The 16,662-nt window shown below is 40.4% G+C and overlaps 1 protein-coding gene across 2 annotated transcripts in view; it reads left to right on the forward strand.

Moving 5' to 3' along the window:
* Cacna2d3 (calcium voltage-gated channel auxiliary subunit alpha2delta 3) overlaps window positions 1-16,457 on the forward strand; it is an 877,750-nt gene extending 861,293 nt beyond the window's left edge. For both annotated transcript variants that reach the window (XM_004652732.3, XM_045136092.1), the window contains 3 exons: window positions 14,495-14,607; window positions 14,847-14,929; window positions 16,081-16,457. In XM_004652732.3, the coding sequence (XP_004652789.3) occupies window positions 14,495-14,607; window positions 14,847-14,929; window positions 16,081-16,170 (286 nt within the window). In that variant the 3' untranslated portion in view covers window positions 16,171-16,457. The remainder of the gene's footprint in view (window positions 1-14,494; window positions 14,608-14,846; window positions 14,930-16,080) is intronic.
* Window positions 16,458-16,662: the final 205 nt, after the last annotated feature.

Genomic DNA, 16,662 nt, shown 5'->3' on the forward strand with positions numbered 1-16,662 from the left:
TAAGTTTGATTCCCCAGGACCCACAAAAAGCCAGGTGCACAAATAAACTCATGCATATGGAGTTCATGTGCTGTGGCTAGAGGCCCTGGTGCACCCATTTTCTCTGTATATCTCTCTCCTTTCTCTCTGCTTGAAAATAAATACATTTTTTTTTTTTAAAGAAGGCGGCCTGAAAGATGCCTTGGGTGAGGTTTAGCAATTCAAGGATGATGGAGTCTGTGCCTTATGACTATTTAATCACCCTTGTCCTTCCTGTCATTTTCATTAATGTCAGCCCACACGTGTTCTGTGTGTTAGGAGTCATGGCTGCTAACTGATCTGATGGCTATATCTAATGCAGATGGTCCATTGTAGAAATCCTATTAATTATTGTTGTTCTCTGAAGAAGAATTAAATGTCTTTATTCTGAAATATACCTAACTTGTGTATTGGTTGACAACATTACTTCCCACTCTCACTGTGACGGAGATACATTTTCTAGACAGTAAGTAGAGGTCCCCTCCTGGTGCCTGGTGCCATGTAGACCATAGACACACCAGTGTGCACTCAACCATGCCCTATCGGTAGACATTGAAGTAGGTTCCAGAATCTTCCTTTCAGTTAATAGTGTTTCCAAAACACCTATACACAGGAAGCTTTTTGGGGAAAAGGGAGGTCTGGATTAAGAGTTTCTCTCAATAAGAAGTACCCCCCACAAAAAGCAGTATTCTAAATGATTTTCACTATAATGAATGTCCTCACCATGGTTCACTTTCCCACCACAAGTGTAGGGTCGTATGTGTTTATAAGACTTTCTATCATTGGTGTTTGTTTAGATCTTCTTGTGTGTTGGCAAGCTAGTGAAAGAGAAATGCCATTATCTTTGTTTTCTTGCATCTCTTGAATATTTAGTGAGACTGAAACTTTGCTTGAATGTTGATTGCTTTCCTGTGTTTCCTCGGAGTAGTCTCATGGGTTCTGACATTCATTGGTAGGGTGAGCATCTTTCTTTCTCTTTTTATAAAACCTAAATTAATTTCTATTCTGAAAGTGCCTCAGCATCATCACCATGAATCCTGTGTCAAATGTCAGAATTTCAGTTAAGATGGCTTCTGATAGCAAGGTTAATTAAGAAAGAAGAGAGAAAAGTGGCCTGTTTTGAATCAGAGTGTTCTTTTCCACAACAGTGGAAAACAGGTTTAAGTTATCATTTTATATGCTCTTCAATAAGCTTTCATCATTTTCCTCACAAAGACAAGTTTTATTGGATTCATTCGTGGGCATTTTCAAGTGATTATGGACACTATCAATGCTCCTTTATTTCATATGTTTTTCATTGGTTATTGCTAGTGTCAGGCTATAGTTTTATATGCTGGTTATGTAACTAGTGAGCTTTCTGAGTTCTTTTATTAGCTCCAATAGTTGGTCAGTGGGCTCGTGTGGGTTTTCTATGAACACAGCTGTATCTGTTCTTTGGTGGATGTGGTAGTATCCACCTGGGGGTAGATTCTCAATGAGTATTTCAGTTTTGTTCATGGCAACTGGTTTGCTCATGTTTTTTATAGCTTGGCCAAATGTAGATAATTTATGCTTTGCCCTCTGAGGTGTGTTTTCTCTGAGTTTACAAATTGTTTGTAGGAGTATTCATAATAGATGTTGAGATATGTTTAAAATGCCTATGTATCTTTCCAGTCTTGTGTTACCCATTTATTTATTTGTGAGAGAGGTGCATAGAGATTGAGCACACCAGAGCTTCTGGCCACTGCAAACAAACTCCACACACATGTGCCACCTTGTACATCTGATTTATGTTGGTTGTGAGTGATCAAACCCAGGTCATTCCCTGCAAATGCTTTAACCACTGAGCCATCTCTCCAGCCCTCATGTTACCCTTTATAAATTTTCTTTTTTTTACTTTTGTTTTAAGTGAACTTATTTTTATTTGAGACACACAGAGAGAATGGGCACATCATGGCCTCTAGCCACTGCAAATGAACTCCAGACACATGTGCCACCATATGTATCTGGCTTATATGGGTCCTGGGGAATTGAACCTGGGTCCTTACGCTTTACAGACAAGTGCCTTAATCTCTAAGTCCTCTTTCCAGCCTGCTTATGTTACCTTTTGACTTGTTTTGTGATCAGGAGTTCCAAAAGTTAATTTGTGTTATGATACCTTTAAGTGAAAGTTTGATTCTGCAACCCATCTTTCCAGTTACATTTGGATTTTAATTGTTTGCTTTCACTATTTTAAATATTTTATTTATTTGAGAGAGAGAGACAGAGAGAGAGAGAGAGAGAGAGAGAGAGAGAGAGAGAGAGAGAGAGAGAGAGAGAGAGAGAGGCAGACAGAGAGAATGGATACTCCAGGGCCTCTATGCACTGCAAAGTACTCCAGATGCATGCACCACTTTGTGTATCTGCCTTTACATGGAGGCAGCAAAATCGAACCTTAGGCTTTGCAGGCAAGTGCCTTAACAGCTGAGCCATTTCTCCAGGCCTGCTTTCACCATTTAAAATATTGTCGTAAATTCAACAAAAACTTACTGAGAATCTGCTTGATCCCAGGCTCGGTTCTTGATCCTGGAGCTGAGATAAGGGAGGACTAGGTAGTCTCATACAGCCTGGTTTCCAGGGAAGCAAGAAGAGGCAGAGTGAGAGCTAAGTGCTAGAGGTCCTGTGAGTTCTTGACAGCCCTGATCTCTACATGGTGGGGACTGAAGTCTGTTCAGTGTGAATTTATGAAGAAAGGAAAGGTATGAGAAAGGGGAGGAAGACAGGACTAAGGGGAAAGGAGAGGAGTGATTCTGTTTTGGTTTTTTTTTCTTTCTTTCTTTTTAGGAGTTTACTTAAGACAAGGAGGAAACAAACAGTAGCTAAAACTACAGGTTTTTTCTTTTTTCTGACATGGGGATAGAACAGCATGTGTGTCAACTGAAGCATTATGAGATGTGTGAGACTGTCTGTGTGTCTGTCTGTCTGTCTGTGTTTTCTCTTCTGTCACCGCCCTGTAGTCGCCTCAGCACTCAGCTTCATGGAGGGCGTCCCTGCTTAGCCCAGCATAGGAGAAGGAGAGCATGAGAGGCGCGGGGATACGAACTTGGGCTCTCTCTTCCCAGCTATTTCCTTTGAAGATGTAGTTCAATTATTATTTTTATTTTTTATTTATTTATTTGAGAGCGACAGACACAGAGAGAAAGACAGATAGAGGCAGAGAGAGAGAATGGGCGCGCCAGGGCTTCCAGCCTCTGCAAACGAACTCCAGACGTGTGCACCCCCTTGTGCATCTGGCTAACGTGGGACCTGGGGAACCGAGCCTCGAACCGGGGTCCTTAGGCTTCACAGGCAAGCGCTTAACCGCAAAGCCATCTCTCCAGCCCTGTAGTTCAATTATTCACAACCTTTTTTTTCCTATTATTTAAGGACTTACTACACGAAGGTGAGCTTGGGCTGTTGTTGAACTCTCAAGAGTAGATAATGCGTGTGCTAACTTTGGGGGTTTTCTTGCAATTAATTCAGTTACACTTGAAAATTTAAAAGTGCAACTGATGGGGCTGGAGAGATGGCTCAGCAATTAGGGCTCCTAACTGCAAAACCTAACGACCAGGGTCTGGTTCCCCAGTACCCACCTAAAGCCAAATGCACAAAGTGGTGCATGCAACTGGAGTTGGTTTGCAGTGCCTAGAGGCCATGGTGGGCCCATCTCCTCTCTCTCCATGCCCCTCATCTCTCTGTGTGTCTCTGTTTCTGCTTACAAACAAATAGATAAAATATTTTAAAAGTTCAACTGATATTTTCTGCTCTCGGGCATGTGTTATGGTTTCCCACGATTGAAAACCGCCTCATATTCAATATCGTTTCACTCTGAAAGGTGTCCGTCCACTTTGTACACCCAGTAACTCAAGTTCTCCTAAGTCTCTTTTGCTGTTTCTGCCATTTGTGTACTGTGATTATTGTGGACCTAAAGCCTCACATCATACCTTGTGAGTGTATTATACTATTTTTGTTGGTATTAGAATTTTTCCTAATATATCCTTTCTTTCTCCTAAATCATTGTGGTTTAGGAGTTTCTGTGGCAAACAGTGTGTACTGCTGATACTTTTGTGAAACACTTTGAAATTACTACTTTTAATATATATAAACCTAACAACCTCACACTTGATTTAATCATAATGATTTTAAGCTTTACAATAGTGTGTGTTTATGTAAATTATCATGTTTTTTGGATTGATTAAGTTTTTATTTCTCATATTTTGTCAGTTAATTCATTTCATGACCTTTGATGCAAACAGCATCTGAACCTGGGGTTGATTCTGAATGTCTTCCTCAATATTTCTCTGCTTTATTTACCAAGTTAGGGTCTCTTACTTAAACCCCGAGCTCACGGATTTAGCTATTCTAGGTAGCCAGCTTGACTCAAGAATCCCATTTTCACCACTCTGTCTCTGGGATTACAGGCAGGCTGCCTCCCTCCTCACCAGGTATTTATGTTCTGAGCATCCAAACTCTGGTCCTCATGCTTTCAAGGCAAATTCTTTATCCACTGGGTCATCTTTCAAACCCAGCTCATTATATTTCTAAGAAAGGGGGCTGGAGAGATGGCTTAGCAGTTAAGGCATTTGCCTGCAAACCCAAAGGACCCAGGTTTGAATCCCCAGGACTCATGTAAGCAAGATGCACAAGGTGGTGCATGTGTCTACAGCAGTAGCTGGAGGTCGTGGATTGCCCTTTATCTCTCTCTTAAATAAGTAAATACATAATATATTTTAAGAAGAAAAGTGAAAATGGAGAGTTGATCCAGGGAAGATTTGAGGCAGCAGGCACTCAACAGTACCTGCTAGGGTCCTTGTCACCCACCAAGGCTGAGGGAATTTTTACTATGCCTCTCCCAGTAGAAGAAATCACCCATTTTTACCACCTACATATTCAACCCTTTGTTCCTCATGGTGTAGAGAGTCTGCAGTGCACTAAGTCCAGATTTTCTGTTCTGTTAGGAAAGAGGGACCATCTCATGGAGCTGTTGCTAAGGCTGGTACCTCTGTGGGTTTTTCACAAGCAACTCAGACTAAGTTTTACAAGAGAAAAAATAACAAGGACAAAACATCCGGTTTATAATAGTTTTGAACCAAGATACATAATTTTTGTATAGAAATACCATTTTTTTTTACCCAGTCAACTTGTTTGTCAAAGGAATTTATCTTTATCAAAAAATTAAGAGAAGAAACTGAGTGGAAGAATGATTGTAGAATAGCTTTGTTTAAAGACCCAGTTATCGTTCAGAATTGACACAGGAATTTGGTTATTGCTGGATTGTACTTAATGTTAGAATTCTGACAGAATATATCAAGATGTCAGATATCTGGAACTCTTATATAACTAGATCTAATGAGTGCTTTTGTGGATACCAGGGTCCTCTGGAAATCTAAAAGTTAGCTTTATACCCAAACAAATTTTTCAAGCATATAAAAAGTTTAAAATATTTACCTAAATAGAATAATTATAAAATAGAAAGGTAAAAAGGTAAAAATGCTGGAGAGGTAGGTCAGTTAGTAATGTGCTTACATCAGAAGTGTGAGGACCCAGTTTGATCCCCGATATCCATGTAAAATGCCAGTCATGGCATTCCATGTCTGTAATCGCAGTGCCTGGGAGGCAGAGGCAGGAAGGTCTCTGGAGTCTGTTGGCCAACTAGTCTAGAGTAATTGTTGAGCTCAAGGCCAATGATAGACCCTTTCCCAAAAGGGTGTTTCTACATACATACCAACAAACACAATTCTTAAAAAGACATATTGTGGTATAATTGATATGCAATGAATTATAACTGTTTAAAGTATACTGTTTAATCATTTTGACATATTTACACATGCAATAAACCATGGTCACAATATACAGGCAGCAGTCATATCTATCACTGTTAGATGTTAGGAATATCACCTTCATTTCCTTCCCAGATCCAGCCTCCATCATGGAAATCCACTGCACTATGCTTTGTCAGTATAGAAAATAAGTTGTATTTTCTAGAATTTTACATAAACAGAAAAATACATTATAAAGTTAATGTACTCATTTTGTACAACTTCTCACTTCTACAGAATTATTTTGAGATTTATCTGTGTTGCAGTTTACTGCTGAGTATCATTCCATTCTGTAAATAGTTCACAGTTTATTTTTTACAGCCTCCCATAGTTTATTTTTATTGAGACATAATATTTGTACGTCTTTATGGGCTTATATTATGGTAATTCAATACACTCATACAATGTTTAATAACCAAAGGGCATATGCATGGCAGTCTCTTCAGCCATTAATCATATTACTTACTATAAATTTCATATTATTCTGTCATTTGAAATGTGTCATAGATTGTTTTAGCATATAGCTGCACACAATGAACTTCGTCCATCCCCATATACTCCCAAGCCTCAACTGGCATCTATTCCATTTATCCTTTTATGAGATTGACTGATTGATTACAAATGATTAATCATATTTCCACCAATGAATGAGAACATGGAGTATTGCCTGTGTCTGACTTATTTTACTTAACATGATAACCTCCAGTTCCACCCCAAATTGCTCAAATAAGAGCTCATACTTTATAAAAAATATTTTAATTATTTATTTGTTAAGAGAGAGAATGGGTGCACAAGGGCCTCTAGCCACTGCAAATGAACTCCACGTGCATGTGCCACTTTGTGCATCTGGTTCTACATAAATACTGGGGAATCGAACCTGGGTCCTTGGGTTTCTCAAGCACCTTAATCACTAATCCATTTCTCCAGCCAAAGGTCTATTCTTTATATGGATGAATGGTGCTCTATTTTGAATGTATATATCATTTTTTTATCCACTCATCCACTAATAGGTGCCACGCTGGTGGCTCCCACATTAATTATTGGAATAGAACTACAGTAAGGGTATTGTGTATAGTGAGTTCATCACTTGGATGTATACTGAGAAATGGGATAGCTGAGTCCTATGATAGTGCTATTTTGAGTTTTCTGAGGAATTTTCATTTTCTTTTCCATAATGCCACAATAAGAATCCCACCAATCATAGATAAGAGTCTCCCTTCCTCACAGTTGGTGTGGGGGGTCTGATCTGTCCATTGTTGAAAGTAGGGTATTAAAACTCTAATTTTTTGGTTATTTTTATTTACTTCTTTGAAAGTGACAGACAGAGAAAGAGGCAGAGAGAGAGAGAGAGAGAGAGAGAGAGAGAGGGAGAGAGAGGGAATATGAATGGGTGTGCCAGGGCCTCCAGCCAGTGCAAACGAACTCCAGATGCATGCACCCCTGTGATCTGGCTAATGTGTGTCCTGGGGAATCGAGCCTCAAACCTCAGTCCTTAGGCTTCACAGACAAACGCTTTACCACTAAGCCATCTCTCCAGCCCTGAAACTCCAATTATTAATAGATTAGGAACTGCTTTTTCCTTTATATCTATTTGATCAGTTGAGCATTGGACATAGTTATATTTATACTTGTTTTGTTTTCTTTCAGAATTAATACTTTATATCAAAAATGAAAAGAAACAAAGCCTGCTTTATGAATATAGCTATTATTGCTCATTTAAAAAGATATTTTATTTATTTATTAGAGAGAAAGAGGCAGATACAGAGAGAATGGGCACACCAGCGCCTCCAGCCACATGCACCACCTTGTGCATCTGGCTTATGTGGGTACTAGGGAATTGAACCTGGGTCCTAAGGCTTCACGGGGAAGTGCCTTAACTTCTAAGCCACCTCTTCTGTTCTAGTACTTACTTTTGATTGACATTGTGTTATATATCTTTTTTCTTATCCTTCTCTTTTATCTGTTTATCTTTACCACCGAAGTGAGTCCAGTGTAGGCAGTATGAGTAAGTCATGTTTTGGTATATATATGCAGATGTGCACATGCATGCAGAGTTCAGAGGTGAATTTTGGGATATCTTCCTCTCTTGTTCTGTTTGCTGGAGACAGTGTTTCCTTCTGACCCTTGAGTGGCTGACCTGCAAGCCCTAGTGATTCTCCAATACCTGTCTTCCTCCATAGAACAGAGGCGGCCACTCCCAGCACTCTGTCTGGTACTGGGAACCAAACTTGGGTCCTCAGCTAGCACAGTAAGTACTCACTGAGCCAGCTTTAGAGCTTTTATTTTTGAAGTACATTTGGCCAGTCTATGTTCTTTTTATTTACTTATTTTCAATCAGAGAGAGCTAGAGAGGCAGAGAGAATGGGCTTGCCAGGGCCTCCATCCATGCAAACTAACTCCAGATGCATATGCTACTTTGTGCATCTGGCTTTACATAGGTACTAGGGAATCAAACCTGGGATTTTATGCTTTGCAGACAAGCACCTTAACCACTGAGCAATCTCTCCAGCCCGTCAGTCTATCTTTCTTTTTTAATTGATGGAGGTACTAAAAATGAGAGTTAAAGCAAAGAATATACTCCGTAGTGTTTGAGCAGGCTCCAGCAGCTGTGTGGCTCTGGAGCCAAGATATTGTTATAGATACATAGGTGTATCTGCCATGTTGTTCACTGGATTCTTCTTTTTACATGATTAAGATTTCGTAGTTTTCTGTTACTCTAGGGCTTCTCTTTCTTGCATCTTCTGGTGGGTTTCATAGATTCACCCTTTCCTTCCTGGGGTGAGGGTGGTCTGGTGGATCCCCTACATTTCTGAATATCTATGACAAGCTATATTTCTCCTTCAGTTTTGAAGATTCATTTTACTTAGTAGTATCCTTGGTTAGCTCTACATTGATTATGGCATCCCATTCTGTTCTGGCTGGTGTGGTTGGTGCTGTAATTCCAATGGGACTTGACACCTTTATTTTGCTCTCTTTGTCTTATACTTCTTTTGTAATAATAGGCTTTGGTTGAATCTAGTTGGAGTCCTTTAACATCTTATATCTGGATAGCCATATCTTTTTTGAAGATTCATGGTTTTTTAGGCAACTATTTTACACAACGTGGTTCTAATGCCTCTCTTTGCTCTCTGGAATTGTTATAATGCAAATGTTTTGTTCCAGGGAGTTGGGGTTCAGGAACAATGCTCACACCCCAAGCCCTAAGTTCATGTCTCTTTTAAACAAAGAGTTGGATAAACCAGACAGAAAAATTATTTTTATCTTTTAAAATATTTTTTAATTTATTTGACAAAGAAAGAGGGAGAGGAAGTGAGAGAGAATGGGCACACCAGGGCCTCCAGCCATTGCATACCAATTCCAGACACGTGCACCCTCATGTGCATGTGGCTAACGGGGGTCCTGGGGAATCAATCCAAGGTCTACTGGCTTTGCAGACAAATGCCTTAACTGCTAAGCCATCCCTCCAGCCCAGGCTTTTTAAACCACCGTATCTTAATTCAAAAATATGGATAAGGGGAAGGGAGAGGAAAGTGATCAGGAAGAGGGAGAATTCACCACATGGTCCAGAAGCCCATGTGGGAGAACAAACATGGGCCCTCAAAACAAAAATGTGAAAAGGAATTTTTCTTTAAAAAGTATGTGATGGACCAGGCATGTGATGCACGCTTTTAATCCCAGCAGAGGTAGGAGGATCACCATGAGTTCAAGGCCACCCTGAAAATACACAGTGAATTCCAGGTTAGCCTGGGCTAGAATGAAACCCTACCTCAAAAAACCAAACCCAAACAAACAAACAAACAACAAAAAAAGTGTATGATGCCAAAGGAATTTAAAGGTCATAAACAGTAACAAAGAAATATCCTTTCCCACCCTGGCCGCCCAGGGGGCCGTGGAGAGACATAGTCTTACTGGGTGCAGGAGCCCCAGGGATGGAGTTGTGAGCGGCCCAGGAGCCAGAGTAGGATATTTTGAGTGAGGGCTCCAGAAGAGATGGGCACACCTGTATCAGGTGTGTCAGCCAGTCGGCCTAGGCTCAGAAAAGGGGTACACCACACCTGGCTAGGGTGCATGCTTGAGAGTGATTTGATTAGATGTGATGAGTAGACACTGAGACCTGTAGCTGAGGAAGTGGGGCCAGGGTGTGACTGAAGTAAAGTTCCTCCCAGTGAGCTTGATCCCTGCCTAGCTGCCTGAACCAAAGCTCTCAGGTTACCCCTCTCAGTTTCTTGGCTTATTTATGTCACGCATGGCTTGTAAAGTTTCTTAAAAAGATGTGATTCAGTTACTACAAAAGGTCCATCCTCAATTCAGACATATTCCCTTCTACTTATTCTCATCACTTGTAAAAGCTTTCTTTTATCTCACTCATTTGAACTTTTCCTCACTTCTTTGGAATCTTCACCTGCATTCTCTTTAAGGCCCTTCTAAAGGTTTCCTTCAATTGAGATCTACCGCTGGAGAATGACTTTGGAATTGCCATGTTGTGTAGTTGTCTGAACTTCGGTTGTGACATATAGTTCCTAAAATTTTATAAAGTACCTTCTGTGGGAAGACTTTTGATGTAAATGTATGTCATTTGGGTAGGTAGTTTGGTTGTAGGAGAGAAAGATGAAAGGTGTAGTCTTTCAGTTTTTGGCTGATGTTAGCAGCTCAGGGAGGAGTTGATGGCTCGGCACTGAGCACAGGTCTTCTGAAGGCACGTGTTTCTCAGCTACCCTGGGGCTTATGGCAGTTACTGCCATATCTCAGAGTGTGTTATATGGAGACAACCATGCTATTTTATACAACCTCAAAGGGAAGCTTTGTGTTACAAAGCCAGCTTCCACAGTCTCTGGCCACTGGGATGTGAGAACTTCTCCAGGGTTCTGAGGATAAATGTGGGAAATGTCTTGATCTGTGGGATGAGTACAGGCCCTGGTGATTATGGCTATAAGGATTTGCACCATAAAGGGACTTTCTTTAGGCTCCATGGGAAATTGCAGATGGTATGTGGTATAGGCAAGCACAGTTGGAGATCTTCCTCCCTACTTGATGTAGGTGCTATTTCGGCTGTTGACTCTCTTCTACCCTATGAGGTTCACAATAACCCCTAAGACTTTGAACTACGGCAAGGCTCTGGCTACTGGTCCCTATGCTAAGATGGTGCCTATTGCAATAGTTTTCATTACAGGTGTTTGGGGCAGGTCCACAATGAAGACCTTCTTTGTGGCAAAGCAACTGCTCTTATACCAGCCAGCACACCATATTTAAGGCTCATATGTACAGTGGAAGTCTCCTGCAGTTAAGACTCTGCTTCTTTCCCATTTGCTGGCAAGGATGAGGTCCAGGGCTGAAGTTCTGAATGGCTTTGTTCTTTGCAACTGTCCTTGCTCTGTAGCATTCAAGCTTCCTCTATGCAGCCATTTTGATTCCTCCTTCACAAAATATGATGGGACACTGACTAGTCTTTGTAACAGAATAACCTCTCATCATTTCTTTATTAGGATAAGATTAAGAGGCTGGAGATTTGGCTTAGCTCTTAAGGTGCTGGCCTGCGAACCTAAGGACCCAGGTTTGATTCCCCAGTACCCACATAAGCCAGATGCACAAGGTGGTACATGTGTCTGGAGTTTATTTGCAGTGGCAGGAGGCCCTGGTGTGCCTGTTCTCTCAAATAAATAAATAAATAAATAAATAAATAAATAAATAAATAAATAAAATATTTGTTTCTTTTTTATTGACAACTTCCATAATTATAGGCAATAAACCATGGTAATTCCCTTCTCCCCCCAACTTTCCCCTTTGCAAAATATATATATTTTTGTTGTTTAATAAAAGCAGATTAAACATAGGTCACATTTTAGATTTGTACCATGGCACCTTTGATATCTGCTTAGTGTCTAGATAGTCCTATAAATAATTTGTCAGCTTGACCACACAGAAAGTCCCCATCAGCTCAGTTGCTTTGAGAAAACGTCTCTATAAACTATGGCGTATTCTCCTCTTTTGGAACCGACCATTTTTACATTAGAAACATCCATCAACTCTTCATAAAGTACATCTCTGTTTCTTCTGTGGCTTTTTCCTTTTGATTATTAATTCCATAGACTTAATGATTTTTTTATTCTCATGATATAGTTTTAAAGTATACAGATGTATCCAATATATATGACCTTTTTATAGCCTATAAAACTAAAGTGTCAGAGTGTACAGTTGGTGATGTTTACTTAGAAATGCCCTAGACCTGTCATAAATATTATGTAATTTAGTATAAGATTTTACTGAAAAAGAGTCTTCCTTCTCAGTATTGATTTATCAATAGTCATCCTGTTGATATAGCCCTAACAGTTACTGAAATTGCTCATGGAAATCACTGGGCATTAAACTAAGCAAGAGCTCCATGAAGTTAGAAACACAGACTTTTTTCATCAGAAGACCCAGTTGCTCAACCAACTCTTGTCTACTTAATATTTTCCCAAGTTATATAACCCTTGAAGACTATGTAGAGAAAAGCTATGTAATTAGAGAGCTCGTTTATTTTAAGCCAGGCTGGCCACACACAAACAGCTAAAAGGCTTTTGTTTTTTTTTAAACGCTCGGCTTCACCATCTTCTTTGAGGCTGTGGATCTGCTGGCTCCAAGCAACCTCAGTCCTAGCTCTGTAATCCCAGAGATGGAGGTCACAATTAAAATGAGGTTGAACATTTTTATGCCTCTAAGCAGGGCGTAAGTAAATGCAAAAAAAAAAAAAATCACTTTTAGTCTTCTTGTATAGGTTTAACTAAAAAATCTTTCGCAATTGGGCTAGAGGGATGGCTTAGCAACTAAGGCATTTGCCTGCAAAGCCAAGGGATCCCAGTTCGATTCTGCAGTACCCACGTAAGCAAGATGTATAAGGGGGACCCATGCATCTGGAATTAGTTTACAGTGGCTAGATGCCCTGGTTTGCCCATTCACTCTCTCTTTCTCTCTCTCTCTCCCTCTCCCCCCTCTTTCTCTTTCTCAAATCAATCAATAAATAAAATTTATTAAAAAATCTTTCACAGCTTTATACCTAGTTCAAGAGGGAACCATTTTTTCAAATGGAAATTTCATTTACAAATATATTTAACACATGTCGTAAAAAGCCATACTTTCGAGATTTATCTAACTAATCAGTCCATCTAACATATCCTAATGAATGTAGGTCTTTTTTTTTTTTTTTTTTCTTTTCGAGGTAGGGTCTCACTCTAGCCCAGGCTGATCTGGAATTCACTATGGAGTCTCAGGGTGACCTGGAACTCATGACAATTCTCCTACCTCTGCCTCCCAGAGTGCTGGGATTAAAGGCAATCACCACCACGCCCGGCCTTGAATGTAGATCTTTATTATAGTGCAAAGTGTACTCTCCTTGCCTGTTTAATCTCAGGGCATAACTGAGTAATTGCTCCCCACCCTGAGTTCAAAACTTCACTCTTCTTGTCTCAAATAGTGCTTCCTGTAACAGAAGGAAATGTGTGCATTACTCTTATCTAAGGAAAGCAGAAGAGGTGTGAATGATCATAGGACCATCATTAGCTTCATTGCCAGAGGAAGAAGACAGTCTACATCAATGGGGTTGAGAACAGAAGGAATGGCTCCTGTCAGTGTGTTTCTTCTCCATTCATAGACATCTTAGTTTGTCTGGAGAAGTCTCTATGAGTCATCGGAGCACCTCAGGGAAGGTTAAAGGGAGAGCTGCAGTTTTCCATTTCATCACCAAGAATCTATCATGGTCCCCTGACCCAAGCCAGGATTACACGAAAACCCTATCCTTGCTACTCTAGCTCCAGAAAGCATGGGTTTTGCTAGTGTCAGGAGAATGCTGACAAACTTGAGGAGAGTTCCATCTAACCAGTGTCTAAAGTTAAAGTATATTCATGGCAAGATGGAACACATTAAGCTTATGGAGGCTGTGGAAGAAAGCTTATAGGTATAACAGATCCAATCTAGTTGCTTTCATTTGCTTGTTTTCAAACATCTTTTCCATTTCTTCCCTTTTACCTAGGACTGACTGGGAATCTATAATGACAAAATTGCCATAATATAAGCAAAAGGTCAGAAGAGAAAAAAAATTAGGTACAGAGCTGAGAAGCATTGGCATGCTAACTATGTAATTGTAGTTTAAGAATTGCCCTAAATACTCACAAGAAACCTGTAAGTTAAACATGCTGATCAAACGATGTGACTCAGCAGAGGCCATATGAAGGCATCCTGAGCTCAGTTACATTGAAGAGCTCAAGGAGCACATGCCAAGTAAGAGTGGCAGTCCTGGAATCCCCCATCCTACCATAGTTACTCTTTTTCAGATGATTTATCTCCTGATTCAAGAGTTCAAGGCCAGACAGTATGAATACAGGAGAGCAGGACTATAAGACCTATGCAAAGTCTTATATGAACAAAAAAATAAGTTGGCAAAGAGAAAGACTGAAAAGACCCCTGGAAGTCTCAGAAAAACAGACTGGTACTCCTTTGAGTATCCAATGGAACTGAGGACTCCTTGTACTTTTAAAATATACCTTCCTGAGTGGAGATTTAATACTGCTCATTAGACATATACCATAGTAGTAAAATGCCCTTTGAACCTAGTATTCACTACCTAGGGAAAAGTTTTCCTTCAGTTCAGGGATAGTGAAAGATCTCTCACCATCTTGTCCCCACAGGTCCTTTGTCATCCAGCAGATCCCAAGCAGCAATCTGTTCATGGTGGTGGTGGACAGCAGCTGCCTGTGTGAGTCCATGGCTCCCATCACCATGGCACCCATTGAAATCAGGTATATCCTTTTTGCATGCAGATCCAAGCACAACTGCTAAGCCCTGGTAAGGGTTGGAAGCGACAGTAAGGACACCCGAGGGAGAAATAGCAAAGAGGGGAGGGTGATTGACATCCTTTCCACTGGAAAGAGGGAGAAGTTGTTAAGGTACTTTCTGGCTGGCCGAGTTCTGACCTCTGAAATTCAGACTGGGGGAAAAAAAAAAAATCATCCTTTGAGACATTCCTTAACTACAGTCAACATAATGAATCCCTCAAGTGTGAGCGTCTGAAGGCTCAGAAGATCAGAAGGCGTCCAGAATCCTGCCATGGCTTCCATCCTGAGGTAAGTCTGACGAGTGTTCTTATTCTCTTTTGGTCCAGCAAATTGACAAGGGGAATCTATAATAACCACAGACCTACAGCTAAGGAGTTTGTTCCCTTTCAGGAAATCAGAAAAGCTCAGAATGGTTCTCAGTGTCTAGGCTCTCAGTGCTTTTTTCCTCTCTTCTTGTTACATCATGTATGTCCCTTAGGACCTCAGATGATGCACTATGATGTTACTGAATACAATGGGGCTCACTCCTCAACAACCCTACTCTAAATTAATGCTAAGATTAATTCCCCCTGCTTACTTCAGATGTCTTTTTGTTTACAAGAAATTCACTGAAAGCATCATTATTGGTATTAAGGTCAAGGCTCAAACTGCACGAAGACATTCCAGTAGAAATGGAACCCTAAGGTGATGTCAAGGGAGCATTGAACTTAATCCCAATACAGGTGAATTTATAGAAAACACCCCTGAAATGGCATCATAGATAAAACATTTTAGACCTAAAAATCTAAGTTTACAAATCAAATCTGCTTCCATCACCAAGATAAAAAGCCTACCAGGAGCCATAACTATACAGATGCAGAACCCATAACTTTAATGTTGCATAGGTTGTCTACATTATAAGATGTTAAAGGCAGTATAATTCCCATAAGGTGAAGTGTCATAGGAACATTTGTTCCTGTAGCCAAAGAGTAATTCAGTAACAATGCATTATATGAATACATGCTGAAAAGACCTTTACAAAACTTGAATGGGCTGGAGAGAAGGCTTAGTGGCTAAGGTACTTGTTTTCAAAGCCAAAGGACCCAGGTTTAATTCTCCAGAACCCACTTAAGCCAGATGCACAAGGTGATGCATGCATGTGGAGTTTGTCTGCGGTGGCTGGAGGCCCTGGTGTGCCCACTCTCTCTCTCTTTCAAATAAATAAATAAAACAAAATACTAAAATAAGGGCTGGGGAAATGGTTTGGCAGTTAAGGCATTTGCCTGCAAAGCCTAAGGATCCTGGTTCAATTTCCCAGGATTCACAAAAGCCAGATGCACAGGGGTGCATGCATCTGGAATTCATTTGCAGTGACTAGAGGGTCCTCAACCCTCCATACAATCCCCCAAAAGTATACCATGGAACCTATTTGCTCTAACCAGCTCTTGCTTTTCCCACAGGAGAATGCAAGGGAGTGTGGGGGTGCCTCGAGCCTCCACTCCCAGGGGGCTCTTCTCCTCCCTCTGTTCCTGACACTCTTCTCCAGGTGACACGGACTGAGGTGTTCTCTTGGCATGCTATAAATCATGGATAAACTGTGAACCAAAATATGGTGCGACATAGAAGACATAAAATATAGTCCAGCCATCAGCATCTCATGATTTTAAACTGTGTGTGATGATATAAGCTCTTAAAAGACATGTTGACAAAAGGTTATCTTTTTACTTTGCCAGTCATGCAAATGTGAGTTTGCCACATGATCACTCACTCCATCTAAAATGGGGCTGCCAAGGGTAGGTGGTGTCCCTTCTGCTTGAAACCCATGGAACCAATTTAAAACTGTGTACTTTTTAAATAAAGTATATTAAAATCATAATCTCCTTGTTTGGAATTTATCATTGTTTTATGGGCTGGAAAAGCAGTCTGAAAAAAAACATGCATGAGTGGAAAAAGTCACCCATCCCAGGAACCAGTAAAGATGGTGCTGGCAGTGAGTATACCCTAAAACAGATTTTAGATAAATAGTTAGCAGTTGTTTAGAA

Source organism: Jaculus jaculus, chromosome 16, assembly GCF_020740685.1.
Source record: "Jaculus jaculus isolate mJacJac1 chromosome 16, mJacJac1.mat.Y.cur, whole genome shotgun sequence".
NCBI lineage: Eukaryota > Metazoa > Chordata > Mammalia > Rodentia > Dipodidae > Jaculus > Jaculus jaculus.